The following is a 16,161-nucleotide window of genomic DNA, read 5'->3' as shown; positions in this document are numbered from 1 at the left end:
GCTTTCAACACCGATCAGCTCAGTACACAATTGAAGTTCACGATTTTGCGAATTTATTGTTACCTATTCTGGTCAGTTTCGTACCTTTAGATTTGATTTTTTCATTCTGCAATGGTTTAAGGTTTTTTAAAATTTTTTACACATATTTTCTTATCACAAACTTAGTTTCTGATTATGCTCATCAGCTGTTCGGTGAATTGTCCCAACTAAAAATCTAATGCTTTTTCTTTCAAGCCCTTATCCCTTTTTTCCGCATTCATTTTCTATGTTATGGTACATAGATTTCGGTCTTCTAATTACCTGATGATGTTAATTTCTTTTACGATTCAAATCAAATGTGGCCTTACCTCAGTATGGATAAATGAAAGATGGTTTTCCGTTTTCGTAATGAATCTGTCATGGGCGAAGACATGATCTTTTGATTATGTAAATAGCTAATGTTTACAAAAGTAATGTACAGGCCACAGAGATTCATTGGTTCTACTTCACTCTATGTTCTGTTTCGTGCACAGTAATGATGCCGAAAAGCTTGTATGAGAGTGTCATGAGACCAACTCATTCACCATGTCTATCGTGAAACCGTCTTATGTAAGGCTCGGGGACATATTTTGCTCTTATTTATTTTCTGTCTTTGTCACTGCGTATGTAAAATCATGGTTATGTTGCGTCATAGTCAGGACGTAGAAAACACTCAAGAGTAACGGTTTGTGTTATCGTCTTCCGCTTTAAATGTTTGGGATCAATTATTAGCGGAAAGGCCAAAATACTACTATATCGTTCCTGTTCCTCGGTTCAACAACATCTTGTTCAAAGACAATGTTAGGCATTGTAATGGTTCCATTCATCGGGATTATCCAAATGATGATCACATTCATAAGGATCGGTTAGTCTTGCTGAAGACGGGTCGGAGCAAGTGACGGGTAATGCCACTCACAAAACGGATAGGGGGACAAGGTGGGGGCACCCCCATGTACTTCCCTCTCTCCTCTATTTGGGTCATTTGTGAGAGGAAATGGTATCCGTCACTCCGGAGTGACGGATATGTGCCATCTTCAATGAGATTTTGTGCATAAGGATAGAGCTAATGGTACATTGAATGGGGTTTATAGTGGCCGTAGCAATGTCGTCTTTAAGCATGTTTATTTCGAGGTTTTATGTACGTACAGTTTCCTTTTTTTAGAAATAAGGTCATCTGATCATGTATGGTAGCACTGAGGACAATGCATATAGAAACAGGCTGTATCACCTTTGTTTTTAGTCGAGATCGCCGGTTGTATGCGACATCCGACATTGCTACGTGAATAGGATGATTTGCTTTGTCTGTTTGATTAGTCAATGGTGTCTTATACAGTTATTTTGTTGTACGAGTTTCGAGTAAGCCTCTTGTTCTTGGTGTATATATATCAGTTGAAGGTTTGTTAAAATTAACCACCCCTCCACCCTTCTCCTGCAGATTGTCTATAGGGACCAAGGTAATAGTACTCCCTCTATCCCGGTAATTTGTTTACCTTTGATTTTGGCATGAAGATCAAGGAAAGAGAAAGGGACAATTATTACATGACAAATAGACCAAATTAAAAGAGTGTATGATCAATAGTCCATCCAAGGCATTCCTAAAAAATAAATAATAAGAATTGATTGAGATAGCCAAAATGGAACTTCGGTTTTAGACTTGGATCCCGGAAAACTTCATTGCATGTATAGTAGTTAAGATCGCATGTTCCACTTTTGTATTCCATCTCCTGTCCCATTACTTTTATTTTGCGACAAAACAACATTCACATAATAAAATTAATAGCAATTTCTGTTTATTTAATGATGTATCACAACTCACAAGAGGGTTATAGTGGAACACGAGATGGGATAAAAAATGGGACAGAGAATCCGCTCTCTTAATTACTCTTCCTGTAAAAGAAATTTTTTACGTGTTATCCCTGTGTTCTCCGAATTCCGAATTCTAGCAGATGTCGCTGTATACATTTTTTTACATTAGCTAAAATTAGTCCGTCAAAGGAGTAAAATTGCGAATACTCGACTTCCTTTACCATGCTATTTACAAGAGTTCTTAAGCAACTAGAGTGGGTAATATGTTGTGTATCGTAACTACAATACACTAAAGACTAAGCCACCAGACATGAGATAGGACCTAAAGTTGAACTTCTTTCAATTTCGGATGACGATTGAACAATTACGAACATTGACGGCATCAAAACAATAATGTTAATTGAACATTAGAACGTAAGGGATATAATAATTGAATAATATATCTTGTGTGTGTTTTCTATACGTTTTATTGTATGTAAATAAAATTAGCTCTTCAATATTTTTCGTATCGACGTTTAATATTTCCTTATATCGTTGGAATTAAACAATTATAGTATAAGCAACAGCAAACACTAACGCTAATGCGACAAGTTTGAAAAGTTAGATATCGCGTGCTGCGCACGCGAATTTCCAACTAGTATAAATTAAAAGTCAATATGATATCACAGGTAATAACATACATACGTGAGTATCACAGTAAAAGGTAAAATGACTACGTTTATTTGAGAATAAGTGTGAAACTAGTGAAACACTTTGATTCTTACCTACTCTCTATGTTCCGGTGATATGTTTACTTTTTTTTTTATTTTGTGAGAGAGAAATAAAGTAAGTGTAAACATCACTGAGACGGAGGGACTAAGTTATTGAAAATTAATCTCTTAATAATTTGATAAGAGACCGTCTCTTAAATTTTTGTGTTTGACAATTTACCAATTAAACTTATCCGAAATTTTAGTACCCGAGTGAAAATAATCTTTTATTTAGGCCCTGTTTGGTAAAACTGAAAAAGGTACACAAACACGAAAAAGTACACGAAACTCGATAAGGTGATTGAAATTAAAAGGTACTGAAAAGCTAATCAAAATTGGAAGGCGATAAGGTAGGTGATTAATTGTAAAGTGTTTGGTAAAACTAATCGAAAAGGTAATCGATTTTTGTAAAATGACATAAAAGGAAATTAATAATTATAATAAATTAATTTAAATAAAGGGTAAATATGTAAAGTAGAACATTTCAGCTACCTGAAACTTTAAAAAGCTACCTGGAGTAGCTTTTCATTTCAGGTACCTGAAAAGTCATTTCAGCTACCTGAAATGACTTTACCAAACAGCACTAGGTAAAACAACTACTTGAAATATTAGTCAAATCAAGTTGTTTGGTCAAATCAGGTACCTGAAATGTCTTGCCAAACATAGCCTTAATGCCCCTGCAACGTGAACAACGAGAAAATCTTATACAAGATTATCTCATGTAACACATGAACTTGATGTTGGTGTCTGCCCGTGTATAGTACTAACTACTATGTAAGATACAATCTCATATAATAATTAATAAATAATGAGTTAACTAGAATTCCATTTCGCAAATGTTGCTTATTACAGATTTTTTTTTTCTTCCTCAATTTCAGTCTTAGTAAAATTTTACGTAATTTTGTTTGTTTTCACATTAGATATGAGAAGGTATATGGGTAGTCTTACATAAAGTTAAACAGTTAGTCTTGCCGAAGACGGGTCGAAGCAAGTGATGGATAATGCCACTCACAAAACGGATAGGGGGACAAGGCGGGAGCACCCCATATACTTCCCTCTCTCCTCTATTTGGGTCATTTGTGAGAGAAAATGGTATCCGTCACTCAAAAGTAACTGATACATGGTCTTCAATGAGATTTTGTGAAAGTTAAAATGGAGCAGCTAACTATAGCAAGTCATTGGTACGTGGACCACCAGACAAGCAGGTCGTATTTGAAGCCCAAAATTGACGGGCCAATTCACACTTTACAGTTTACATGGTGGTCGAAACGTAATTGTTCACTACTTCATGGCTGGCTGTCCAATGAGAAGATGTAGAAATAAACAAAATGCACGAAAGAGAGCAACATGTAGAAATATTTTGGATTTTAGGATATATTTCAGTTTTGGCAATGTCTAAATTTGGTCCATCCCAAAGACTTTAGGAAAACTTTGGTGATATATGTACTTACTACTAGTTGGTACGATATTTATCTAAAAGGACGATATGTAGATGGTATTGAGACTTTTATGAGAGACTGGGAGTAAGGTAGGTTTTAAGATTTACTGTCTTTGTCTCGGTTATTTGTTGTCCTGGTTAATTGTTGTCCTTTCTATTTTAAAAATAAGTTTGATGAACAATTTGATCTTTTACACTTAATTTATTCTACTTAGCATTTAATAATTGGTCAATTCCTTTTTTTTTGGTCTTTGTGCCAAAGTCACAGGACAACAATTGTTGACCGTGATAGAGGGAGTGATTAATAGATATTTGTAATTAATTTTACTATGGAAGATAATGTTGATTTTGGGGCGGTAGGGCAAATTAAAGAGGTGTAGATGTGAAACATACGTAGTAGCTCAGTATTCCCACTCTAAAATATATGTGTTGTGTTAATGAAAAAGAAAATAGCTGTTGGGGAGCACGAAAGGACGCATGCAGTTATATAAGAACTTACAGTATATATATGGGCCGGGTATCAATCAAAGTAGCAAGTACTAGATAGAACTGGGGGGGAATGGAAATTGGAAAGCGTCGACACACAATGCAAGCCGTTGTTACTTGTTACTTGTTACTTGTTGCACCAAATTAAAGCATGCAATCATTTCTCTGTTTTCCCTTCATTTTCTTTGTCACCAATTATGGTTCTATAAATTGTACATGCAAATTGGTAATGACGTACGTACAGTACTTTACTGGAGGTAATTAGCTTGGGTGCAGTGGGAAACAGTCAGTGGTGTGTCATTAGGCATCCCATCCGTAAGAAAATGACAGAACTAAATATACATGTGTGTGTGTATTGGGCTTTAAATAATGGACCAGTTAGGCGGCCGCCCCGGGAGACATCACCAACATAAACTTGGTCAATTTGGGCTTTCTTCTTTCCTCCTTATTTTTTCACGCTCCCAACATTTTTCGCCATCCTACACACTACCATTTTGTCGGCTACTAGTCCACATTTTTTCTTTCTTTTATCTTTAATCTAAAGTTTTATTCCATTAACCCTTTTTTTTGTAACGTTTCAATTTTTGTTATCAACTTGTACGTACCTACCATTCTTTATTTTGGCTTGCAACTCGCAAGTCTTAGATAGGGTTCTAGTGTTGTACTACTATATTTTTGTTTGCAGAATTAAGATTTCAAGTAAATGATGGAAGTCGATTAAAATGTAACTTTTATAATCTAAATTAATATGTTATATTCTCATAATGAACATATAAAGATATATCCCAAGGATTAAAGAGAAAATTTTACCGCACGACGAATAGGTCTGTCTTACTTTACGACTACGAGTGTTGGGCCGTGAAACATTGTCACATTCAAAAGATGAGTGTGGCGGAGATGCGTATGTTGAGGTGAATGTGCGCCCATACAAGGAAAGATCGATTAAGGAATGAGATGATTAGGGAAAAGGTGAAATTGGTGCCAATAGAGGACAAAATGATGGAAAACCGACTAAGATGGTTTTGCCATGTGAGAAGGAGACATATGGATGCACCAGTTAAGACTTAGGAGGCTGGAGATCTGGGGAACAGAAAATGTTGCTATGGGTAGAACCGTAGAGGGAGATCAAAACAGACATGGCTGAGAGTGATACAACACGATATGAGATTTCTCGGGTTGGATGAGGGAATGGTGACGGAGAGGGCACAATGGAGGGCAAGAATACATGTGGATTTTTAGTATTTGACTTTATTTGATGTTTTTATTTAATTTTTAAATAAATTATTGTTCTTTTCGGATTTATTACACTTTTTAGTTTTTATCAACAACTTTCTAATATATTAATACTTGGTTCACTTTTAAGGTATTTCCGGACCCTTAAGTTTTACTTCGATTTTCAAAATCGTTTTAATCTTTATTCTCGATTTAAATTTTAAGTTTTTATAAAATAAATTCGGATTTCGATTTTAAAACCTATAAGTTTACCTGACTTTTTGTATTATGTTTCACTCCCCTTTTGTTTTACACTTTTTTTCTTTCTATTTTTTCGCATTGAGGTGTGCGTTCACCCATGAACGATTCTAAAGGATGATTTATGTCAATCGACCCCAAATTATTTTGGGATTAAGACTCTGATGATGTTGTTGTTGTTAAATACTTAAACATCTTACATGAAATAGATTTAATAACTTATGCGTCTTGCATTGCTAGACGACAATCTCTATCAGCTCTCGCTAGAGGTGACTTTTTGTGTTATTAGGAGAAGGTTCAATAATCCATAATGACTTTTGACCTTCACTACGACGTACTCCCTCCATTCAACTCCACATTACAAGTTTGCTTTTTCACGTTTGCCATCGCGTGTTTTACGCGGTAAATATATTTAGCTACGTATTTGCAAAAATTATACTTCGTAAAAGTTAGATATTCTTAATGTACCTCGCTCTAAAGACGAATCAAATAAGATTCTACATGAATATATTTCAACTTATGTATTGAGAAAAAATCGACATTGAGTGTTCACTTGTAAATAGTGTACAAAAGAGAAACTTGTAATGTAGAGTTGAATGGAGGCAGTGGTGGAGCTAGGGGGCTAGCAGAGGCGGTCCCCCCCCTGACGGATGAAAATTTCGAAGTTTTTAGTTAAGTTTTTCGAAAAATTTTCGAGGGTACCTTATGAAATTAGTCGTTCGTCCCCCCTAAAATTTTTCGCCCCCCTAAGCTCAATTCCTGGCTCCGCCACTGATATGGAGGGAGTATATAACTATATTTTTTTTTTTTGAAGGGAAGACCACAAGGTCTCACTATATTAAACTCAAATCGAACAAAACAGCATCGTTCGCCTTTTCAGGCAAAACATCAGACCAACATACTCTACCGACTACTCTAGGCTGACAATGAGCTAAAATATGCGCTACACTATTGTTCAAACGACTAGTAAACGACCAACAAACAGAAGTAAAGAAAGAACACAAAGCTAAAACATCATCAACGATAAGGGAGAAATCGCTTCGACCCTTCGTTCTCTTCCTCAAAGCCTCCACGACCATTAGACAATCGCTTTCGACGACGATATGTTGAATGCCCCTTCGTCTTGCCTCCTGGAGACCCTCATAGACCGCCAAAGCTTCAGCTACATGTGGGTCTAAGACTTGATCTCGCACCTCCGACATACCCCACTGTACCCGACCTCGTTCATCACGGCACACCACCCCTAATCCCGTACCATCACCTTCCTTTACCCCGGCATCAACATTGATTTTGACAAAGCCCTCCGGCGGTACGTTCCATGCTTTTCCACCCTTCTCATTCTCTTCTCTTACCCTTCCACAGCCCTTACGTCCCAGCAACGCCCCTCCCCCTTCCGTCTCCTCCATCACGTCCTTTGCCCTTCGGATAACCACTAAAGGATTCACTTCTTGGTCATCGAAAACAACTTTGTTACGGTGTTCCCATATCGCCCAACACCCGATCATGAACATAGCATGCTCCCTACCACCTAGCTCTCCCCAAACCGCCTCCACCCAATCCCGAATTCATCCTCCATCAACTCCTTCAACCCCCACCCCTAGACCAATCCAAGCACGCTTCGCCACAGCACAGTCACGAAACAAGTGTAAGCTCGATTCATTAAAAGAATTGCATAAAGAACAAAAAGAAGACTCACCTCGAACTCGAGAAGCAATATTTGCCCTTGTCGCTAAGGCCTCGTTGCAAAGTTGCCAAAAGAAGAGCTTTACTCGGGGCCATACCGGGATGTTCCAAAGCCGCTTCCATAACCATTTTTCTCGCTCCCATTCCGACACTCCACCCACTTCCATATCATGAGCATTCCCAGCAAGATGTCTATAAGCCGATCTAACCGTGAAACATCCGTCCTTCTCACCCATCCAAAACCAAACATCCTCCGGCCTATTCGTACTAAGACGCACGTTTTTAACCCGCTCACATTCGAAAGGCAGCAGCAACGACTCCAGTAACTCCACATTCCAGCCCCCGCCATCCTCCCTAATCAGCTCCGAGACCAACATGTGCTCCTGTCCCACGACCTGCGGTGATAGGATCCTACCTGTCCGAGTCTTGGGCAGCCACGAATCAAGCCAAACTCGCGTTGTCAGCCCATTGCCAATCCTCCTTCTCCATCCATTACCAAGAGCGTTCCTAGCCTCCACAATACCTCTCCACGTGTAGCTAGGATTTGAGCCGAGACACGCAGACATCACATCTCCCCCCGGGTAATACTTCGCACTCATAACCCTCGCCCATAAGCTTTCTGGTTCCGTTACAAGCCTCCACACTTGCTTGCCTATCAACGCCAAATTGAACATGTGAAAATCACGAAACCCCATTCCTCCAATACTCTTAGGCCGGCACAAACGCTTCCAAGACACCCAACTAATACCTCTCTTTCCCTCCTCATGACCCCACCAAAACCGGGAAATAAGAGATCTAAGCTCGACACAGAATTGCGCAGGAATTTTAAAAATGCTCATCACATAGGTAGGAAGTGAATTGGCCACAGCCTTTATAAGGACCTCCCTACCAGCCCTAGACAACATTTTCCCACGCCACCCGTTCGCCTTTTGCTCAACTTATCTCTCGAATAATATCGCAAGGGCCTTTTAGACCGGCCCACCACCGTGGGAAGGCCTAAATACCGTGATTGCTCGACTACTTCCGCAACACCCAATCTCGTCGCGATTACTCCGCTTCTGTATCGGCACCCCCTTGCTAAAAGATACAGTCGTCTTATCCAAGCTCACCAGCTGTCCCGAAGCATCCTCATATCGGTGTAAAATATCATTAATTTTATCAGCTTCACCAATATTAGCCCTCGCAAAAAATATACTATCGTCTGCAAACAGCAAATGAGACACAGCTGGCGCAAAATTTGTAATCCGAATCCCATGCAAACACCCCGTCTCAACAGCCCTCCGCATTTGACTGGATAACACTTCCGCGCAAAGAATAAATAAATATGGTGACAGAGGGTCACCCTGTCGCAATCCACGAGACGGTCTAAATTCGGATGAAGGATGCCCATTAATTAAAACCGAGAAAGAGACCGTGGTCACGCATTCCATCACCCGTGATATCCAAGCCCTATCAAATCCCATCGCATTAAGAACCCTCTCCAAGAAAACCCATTCCAATCTGTCATACGCTTTCGCCATATCGAGCTTAAGAGCCATGTATCCCTCCTTGCTTTGCGAATTCTTCATATGGTGAAAAATTTCGAACGCAATCATAACATTGTCTGAAATGGCCCGGCCCGGAGTGAAGGCACTCTGATTCTCCGACACTATCTCCCCAAGGAATTCTTTCAGCCTATTAGCCAGCACTTTTGAGACCAGTTTGTAGGCAACATTACATAAGCTGATCGGTCTAAAGTCGCGTATTTTATCGGGAGCTTTCTTCTTCGGAATCAGCACTATGTTTGTTTTATTGAGAGCCCTCGGTGATGATTCGCCCCTCAGGATAGCCAGGACCGTACTGATCACCTCCGTGCCTATATGTCCCCAATAAGTCTGGTAAAAAAGACCATTCATCCCGTCAGGACCTGGAGCTTTCAGCGGGTGCATCTGAGAAAGCGCTTCTAAAATTTCCTCCTCCTGATATTCACGTCGCAAGCCTCTATTCATCTCATCAGTAACTCTACTCTCCACCCCAGCAAGTAAATCAGGCGGCACCATTGGATTAGAAGCCAGGAACAAATTTTGGAAATACCCATTAGCCACTCGCGCCACCTCATCATCCCCAGTTCGAATAACACCCTCGTCGTCAACGAGCTTTGCAATAAAATTCTTTTGTTTACGCTCACCTGCTCGAATATGAAAGAATTTGGTATTTTTATCCCCGTCCTTCAACCACAGCGCTCTCGACCTTTGCCTCCAGTATTGTTCCTCTTGCTTTCTCAAATTGGCTAACTCGGCTATCGCCACGTCGTTTACGGACATTAGCCTCCGTTCTCTCCGCTGCATTAAGGGAATTCAAAAGCGCCGCTTGTTTCCAATACCACGCCCTATCTCGTGAAATGCTCGTCCCCTTCCAACGACGAAGCTCGGCGACATTCTCCCGAACCCGTACCAACGAACCCCTACCTCGTGCTATCCCTCTCTCCACTGCCTCCTCGCACTCCTCATTCCCGACCCACATTTGTTCGAATCTAATACATCGCTTCCGGGGTTCACCTTTCTCCCTACTATTTAAAACTAGCTTTATCGGAGCGTGGTCCGACCATTCACGATCTAAATAGAAGAGTCGCGCAAAAGGGAACATGTCCTGCCATAAAGCCGTACAAAGAACCCTATCAAGCATACACTGCCGGTTGTCTTCCCCCGATTGTCCATTATCATAAGAGAAATTGTACCCCTCCCATGTCACATCTTTAAGACCACAATCATCAATAGCAGCTCTGAAGTTATTCATTTGCCGTTGTGGTCGGCTTCCACCTTTCATCTCAGTCGAAAAGAGAATCTCATTGTAGTCACCTATACACACCCAAGGCAGTCGGGATTGAGTCCCCAACAGCCTTAATAATTCCCATGACAAATGACGATCGGATACCACAGGCCATCCGTAAAAACCCGTTACTCTCCAATCCCCTCCCTCCCCTTGGACAATAAAATCCATATGATGAACCGATGCAGAAACGAAAGAACAAGTCAGCTCCTTCTTCCACATCATCGCAAGACCTCCAGACCGCCCTAAACTATCTACCTCCATGCCAAAGTAACCATCAAACCTCTCCCTCACCCTCCTCATTTCACGACCACTCAATTTCGTTTCACAGAGAAAAAGAATGGCCGGGGCTTCTCTCCGTACCAAGGCACGGAGTGCAGTAACCGTGTCGGGGTTGCCCAAGCCCCGACAGTTGATGCTTAGGATACTCATTGGGCCCGGCGGGGTTGACCTCCGTCAACCTCCGCCTCAGGTATTAAGACGCCCCCGTCTTTGGATGATTTCGCTTTCTTCTGACTCCCTCCATCCACTTGCTCATCCCTACTCCTCTTCAAACTCCCCATAGCCAGCATCTTCGACAGTCCTCCCACCTCTCTCTCTTCTCTCCTCCCTTCCCCCTCTGGCCTTGCAAACCTCACCCATCCCCTAGAGTTCCCTCCTCCCCCTTTATCATTACCCGGCAAACCATCCAAGGAAATAATAGAGTTCCTCCCCAGCTGTCCTGCCTCCTCTCTAGATCCCACCTCTCCTTCCTCAAACTGCTCATCTAGCCTGCATCCAACATCACCAGTCTGCATCTCCCCCTGCCCCGTCACCACATCCACTCCCCCAGTCCCTTCGTTGAAGTGCACACCCCCCGTGTCACCTGCTATCTCCTCACTCCCCTTCTCATTATGACAGTGAGCAGGCCGCGTCTTTTTATTCCGCAGGTCAAGAGCAATATTTTTCAGTTTTTCTATCATATTTGTAATCGTCTCCTCAGACTCCTTCACACTCACCTCATCGAACTTAGCCCTTAGGTCTTTCGCAACCCTCCCAGAGCACTCCTTCGATGTTTTAATAACCTTCCAGGGCGAAGCTCTTAGCCATTCTCCAAACTTAAGGTCTTCGTCTTCATACGGACCATCTTCGCAATCTTTCTCCCCATGCCCAATCACGCCACAGCCATAACAATAGGTCGGTAGTCTTTCATATTTAACGCTGAAATTTACCGTACGTCCATCACGCATTCGAATAGGAATTTCTGCCTTCAACGGTTTCCTAATGTCATACAAAACCCTAACTCGTATAGCCCTATCAAGTTCAGGATTGGGGCCGTGTTCGAAGTGCATAAAATTGCCCAGACAATCCCCTAATCGTTTCGCATTTGACAAACTCGTTCTCCCAGCAAGAGGAAGATCGTAGATTCGTGCCCAAATAGGAAATAAATGTAGCGACGAATCAGTAATCTTACCAGATTGGTTAGGCTCATCGAAACACCACAAAAATTTGTCGAAATGCCATGGTTGCCCTTCCAACACCCTCGCTTTATCACGTTCTGATTCAAAGCGAAAGATAAATTTTTTCTCTTTCGCGTCAACCACATTACCCATGATCGGTTTTGATGGATTCCATAGCTTGATCATAGTTTCGATAGCCGCCTTTACGTTAACTGCCCTCGTTGCCCACAATTTCCCTACCAACAGAATCCTCCCTGTCTCCGTGACATCTCCATCCTCCTCCTCCCATACCAACGGATCCTCGGTTTCCTCCATCGGCTGTTTCCCATCCCGGTGAAGGCCCTTTGATCCACTCTCCATCGGCACCTGCACACAAAAACCACAAAGACAAAAACAAAAATCGCAGACCTACTCACAATCGAAACTGTGAGTAAATCCTCGAGAAGAGGAAGAGCAAAAGAGAAAATTTTGACAGAAACAAAGAAACGAAGACGGGAGCCCTAGGAAACCCTAGACCCTTGTTTTGTCTTTTTACTAACGTTGGTACAATTGGGATTTGAGAGTGTCGTTACGAGTATATAACTATATTTTAGTTATGAATTACTCCGTATTGTTTAGTCTTCCCGGCCGGAATAGTGAATACTCGATCTAACAGTTGACCGACCTTTGTTTTTACTTCATGATCCACTATTGGTCTCCAGCCACCCTTATAATTGTACTCCCTCCGTCCCGGTCAATTATTGTCTTCAGCTTGTGACGGATAGTGCCCGTCTTCAATAAGATTTTGTGAAAGAAAAGTGGTCATTTTGTTTCCTTTAAACAATGATAACACAAAACAGTAGAATAGATATTACTAATAGTTGAGTAGATATTATCAATATTAACCCCTTTTTTTTTCCATTTAGTAGAAGACACCATCATCAACATGCTTTACATATTGCCATACTTTTCTGTTCAAATGTCATTTTTTTCTTTACAAAAACAAACATAACAAATAAATACTCCTATAACCTCCTACCATCAATTAAGCACATGATTAGCACTATATGAATCTTATTTAAACAAGATAAATTATCTACTCTAATAAAAAACATTAAAATAGCCACCGGCCCACCACACATAAGTAGGACCCTGGGCCGGGTCATGCAATACCCAAACGGTACCTATAAATAATGCCGCTGTATTTGCTCACCTTATTTCTTAACCACTAAACCAGAATTTCAAATCTCATCCACATGAATTGAGCAAATTTAACTACTAACTGTTATAGGTGGACAAAAATGCGAGCCAACCCAACTCAGCCTGCCTTATGGGCCGTAAAACCATGGCCCACCAATTCACCCCAACATGCCCGCTTCTGCATCCAGACCTCACCTAAGCCACCCCCTCCAGCTTAGGCTTGTCAGAAAGTAAAAAAAAAAAAAGTCAAAAAATGTCTATCTTGATCGACCGCGAGCCAGACTTAACATAGCCCGCTTCCCCATCCGTTTTACACAAGTTTTTTTTTTTTTTTTTTTTTTTTTTTTTTTTAAAAAAAAATGACTAAGTTTGGGACCCACATTCTTGCTTAAGACAGTATTAACTGTCTTAAGTTTAAGACGGGTGAAATATCACTCCTGGCCACACGGGGGTATATAGAAAAACATTTTACCTTTTCCAATGCATTGTATTTTTGTCTTATTAATATATTTGATCCGTGTTAATTTCAAGCCAAATAATACCGTTTTACACATTATTTTTTTTTTAAATGGCCAAGTTTGGGACCCACATTCTTCCGTACTACATCCCGGACAAGTAGTATTCCACCTTTACACGTACCCTCTCCATACAAAATTTTGTGAATAAATATGACCCCTTGACACACTCAAAATTCCACCTTCATATTTTCACCCAAAACCAACACTCCCTTGTTCACATTAATAATATTCTACAAAACCTGACATAACACTTTTGTTTGGCATATGAAAGAAAGAGAGCAAAATAAACAAGAGAAGAGTAAAAGATATAGCAATGGAGAGTCCATCGTATTCCCCTGTATTAGCACACCATTATCACAACAACGATGCTTCTCGACCGTCTCTCGGGTTTCCTTTAGGCACTGCGTTATTGTTGATTGTCATCTTTAGTTTAAGTGGCATTTTTTCATGTTGTTATCATTGGGATAAGTTTCGTGCTCTTCGTCAATCCTACTCTGATCAACTTGATCTTGAAGCTAATCATCCTTCTAAACCCATCGCTAATCCTTTGGTAATATTTCTTAATCATTGCTTCTTTTTCTTTGTCTTGCATGTATGTCTTTGTGTTTTATTACATTTTGGTTTGTATTGTTTTAAATTTAATGCAAGGTTATGAGTAATGCTTCTCGTGACTTTATGACATATGCCTTGAAATCTATTATTGAGATGGAAGATGTCAAACTAAATTTGAACTTCAAATCTAATCGGGTTGAACCGAGGGGTTTAGCAGGGGCGGCCGTCACCTGAATACGAAAGATGTGACTTTCTTTACTTTAATTACTTAGAGTTTTGATCTTATTCTCTAGATTACGCTTTCATATTACTATAAACCCCTGTTTTTTGGACTTGCCACTGTTGTTCAACTTAGCCTTGGTTCAATAATTTTGGTTCAGTTAGGTTTAAAATTTTTAAGTCAGGTCAGAAAAGACGTACGGGACCCAATGTTTTTTTTTTTTTTTTGAAGTTAAAGGGAGAATTTGTGGCTTATATACTCCATCTGTACCGGTTATAAGTTTTTCTTTGGTTTTGACATAAAAACTAAGAGAATAGGAGTAGATTAATTATTAAATGAAAAGTGTACCAAATTGAGTGTGAAAGATCAAATGTAGTTCAAAAGACCAATTATTTGTTTCTATCTTTAATTAAAATGTCTCTTACCGAGAACAAAAATGTAAACAAATTATTGTGAAGGAGGAAGTATGATATATTGAATCGGGGTTCATGCACCCTTTTTGAGCGAGCTAAAGGCTCCTCGTTCTTATCTATTTAGTATACTTGGTGTTGCTTGTATTGAACGGAAGATCTTTAAGGGGGGGATGTCGAAACAATGATACATGAGGGTTACCTGTCATTCTTCCTCAAAAAGGAATGAAATTAGTCAATTACTACAAGATACCTTAACTGCATTTTCTTTTTTCTTTTTTTGGTTATAATCTCAATTATTGTTGTAGATTACTTTAATTTAACATAATAATGTTCACAAAGATATGCCTAATTGAGCAACTTAAGACAAGTTACGGTGTGGCATCTTTATTATAGAACAAATATCAATACACACCCTCGGACTCATTCCATCATGGATTTTGATAATTATCTGTCTCATTTTGTGTCTCATCAATCACGGAATGAGTGAATTGAACAAATGACTTCCAAACAATTAAAGTCGATGTCAATTACTTGCGTTAAATATCAAATAATTAAACAAGTTCTTCAAGTTAATATCCTAATTTGTGTGATTTTTATGAAAATGCAGAAGGAGAAGCAACAAGAAATGGAGAGCGTGCCCGTGATAATGCCGGGAGATCATATAGCAAAATTTATAGCAATGCCATGCCCATGTGAACCACCGCGCCTTAAAAACCCGGCCCCTGTCCCTACACTTACCAAACCCGCTAAACCACCTCGTTTTCCGGTCCCTCTTTATTAATTTATTGATTTTTTAGTCATGTTTGTGGTACAAATCTTATTATACGGTTGTACTTTGTACATAATGTATGTCTAGCCATCAATCATAATAGAATTTGTTAATCTTTTTTTTTTTTTTATTACCTACTCATTTTATTTGATTGTTTTGTTTTCCTAGTACGGCTAGGGAAAGTAGGTAGGTAGGTAGTCACTAGTTAGGGGAGATGTACACTTGTTAAGGGAATACTCCGCAAGAGAAGACAACTAAGACAAGTGTGAAGTGTGCAATATTTTAACGCAAATACATAAGACCATCCCCAAGCAAAGGTCGCGCTAACTAGGTCGCGACCCGATTTTACTATTAATCACACTTTATTAACCTTGACTCATTTTCACCCTCCTCCCAAGGTCGCGGCCTGCGCCATCAACCCAATCATTATCCACTTTACAACATTCTCAATCATTTTATTTTATTATTTTTTAATTGTTCTACCAATCAAATTTGGACACATAGGAGGTCACAAAAGTGGTCAATTTGTTCAAGTATGGTCACAAATTGACCTTTGGTCACAAATTAACAACTTTGGTCACCAATTAAGTACCATAATTAGCTCATTAACCAT

General features: G+C 39.9%; 3 protein-coding genes across 3 annotated transcripts; 1 reads left to right on the top strand and 2 right to left on the bottom strand.

The window, feature by feature from the left end:
- Positions 1-6,800: 6,800 nt before the first annotated feature.
- Positions 6,801-7,472, bottom strand: LOC141639022 (uncharacterized). The gene has a single exon (XM_074448203.1). The coding sequence runs from the start codon at positions 7,470-7,472 to the stop codon at positions 6,801-6,803; it is 672 nt and encodes a 223-aa protein (XP_074304304.1).
- Positions 7,473-8,618: 1,146 nt separating this feature from the next.
- Positions 8,619-12,862, bottom strand: LOC141639021 (uncharacterized). The gene is made up of 4 exons (XM_074448202.1): positions 12,839-12,862; positions 10,976-12,263; positions 10,084-10,487; positions 8,619-9,971 (listed from the first exon to the last, which is right to left on the bottom strand). The coding sequence occupies exons 1-4, from the start codon at positions 12,860-12,862 to the stop codon at positions 8,619-8,621; spliced, it is 3,069 nt and encodes a 1,022-aa protein (XP_074304303.1).
- An 896-nt stretch (positions 12,863-13,758) lies between these two features.
- On the top strand, positions 13,759-15,673 carry LOC141639027 (uncharacterized protein At5g65660). Its single transcript, XM_074448207.1, has 2 exons — positions 13,759-14,144; positions 15,387-15,673. Exons 1-2 carry the CDS (start codon positions 13,908-13,910, stop codon positions 15,558-15,560), a joined length of 411 nt encoding a protein of 136 aa, XP_074304308.1. The 5' UTR covers positions 13,759-13,907; the 3' UTR covers positions 15,561-15,673.
- The last annotated feature ends 488 nt before the right edge of the window (positions 15,674-16,161 follow it).

This window comes from Silene latifolia, unplaced genomic scaffold (assembly GCF_048544455.1).
Source record: "Silene latifolia isolate original U9 population unplaced genomic scaffold, ASM4854445v1 scaffold_257, whole genome shotgun sequence".
Taxonomy (NCBI): Eukaryota; Viridiplantae; Streptophyta; class Magnoliopsida; order Caryophyllales; family Caryophyllaceae; genus Silene; species Silene latifolia.
This window is presented reverse-complemented; position numbering and strand designations above follow the sequence as displayed.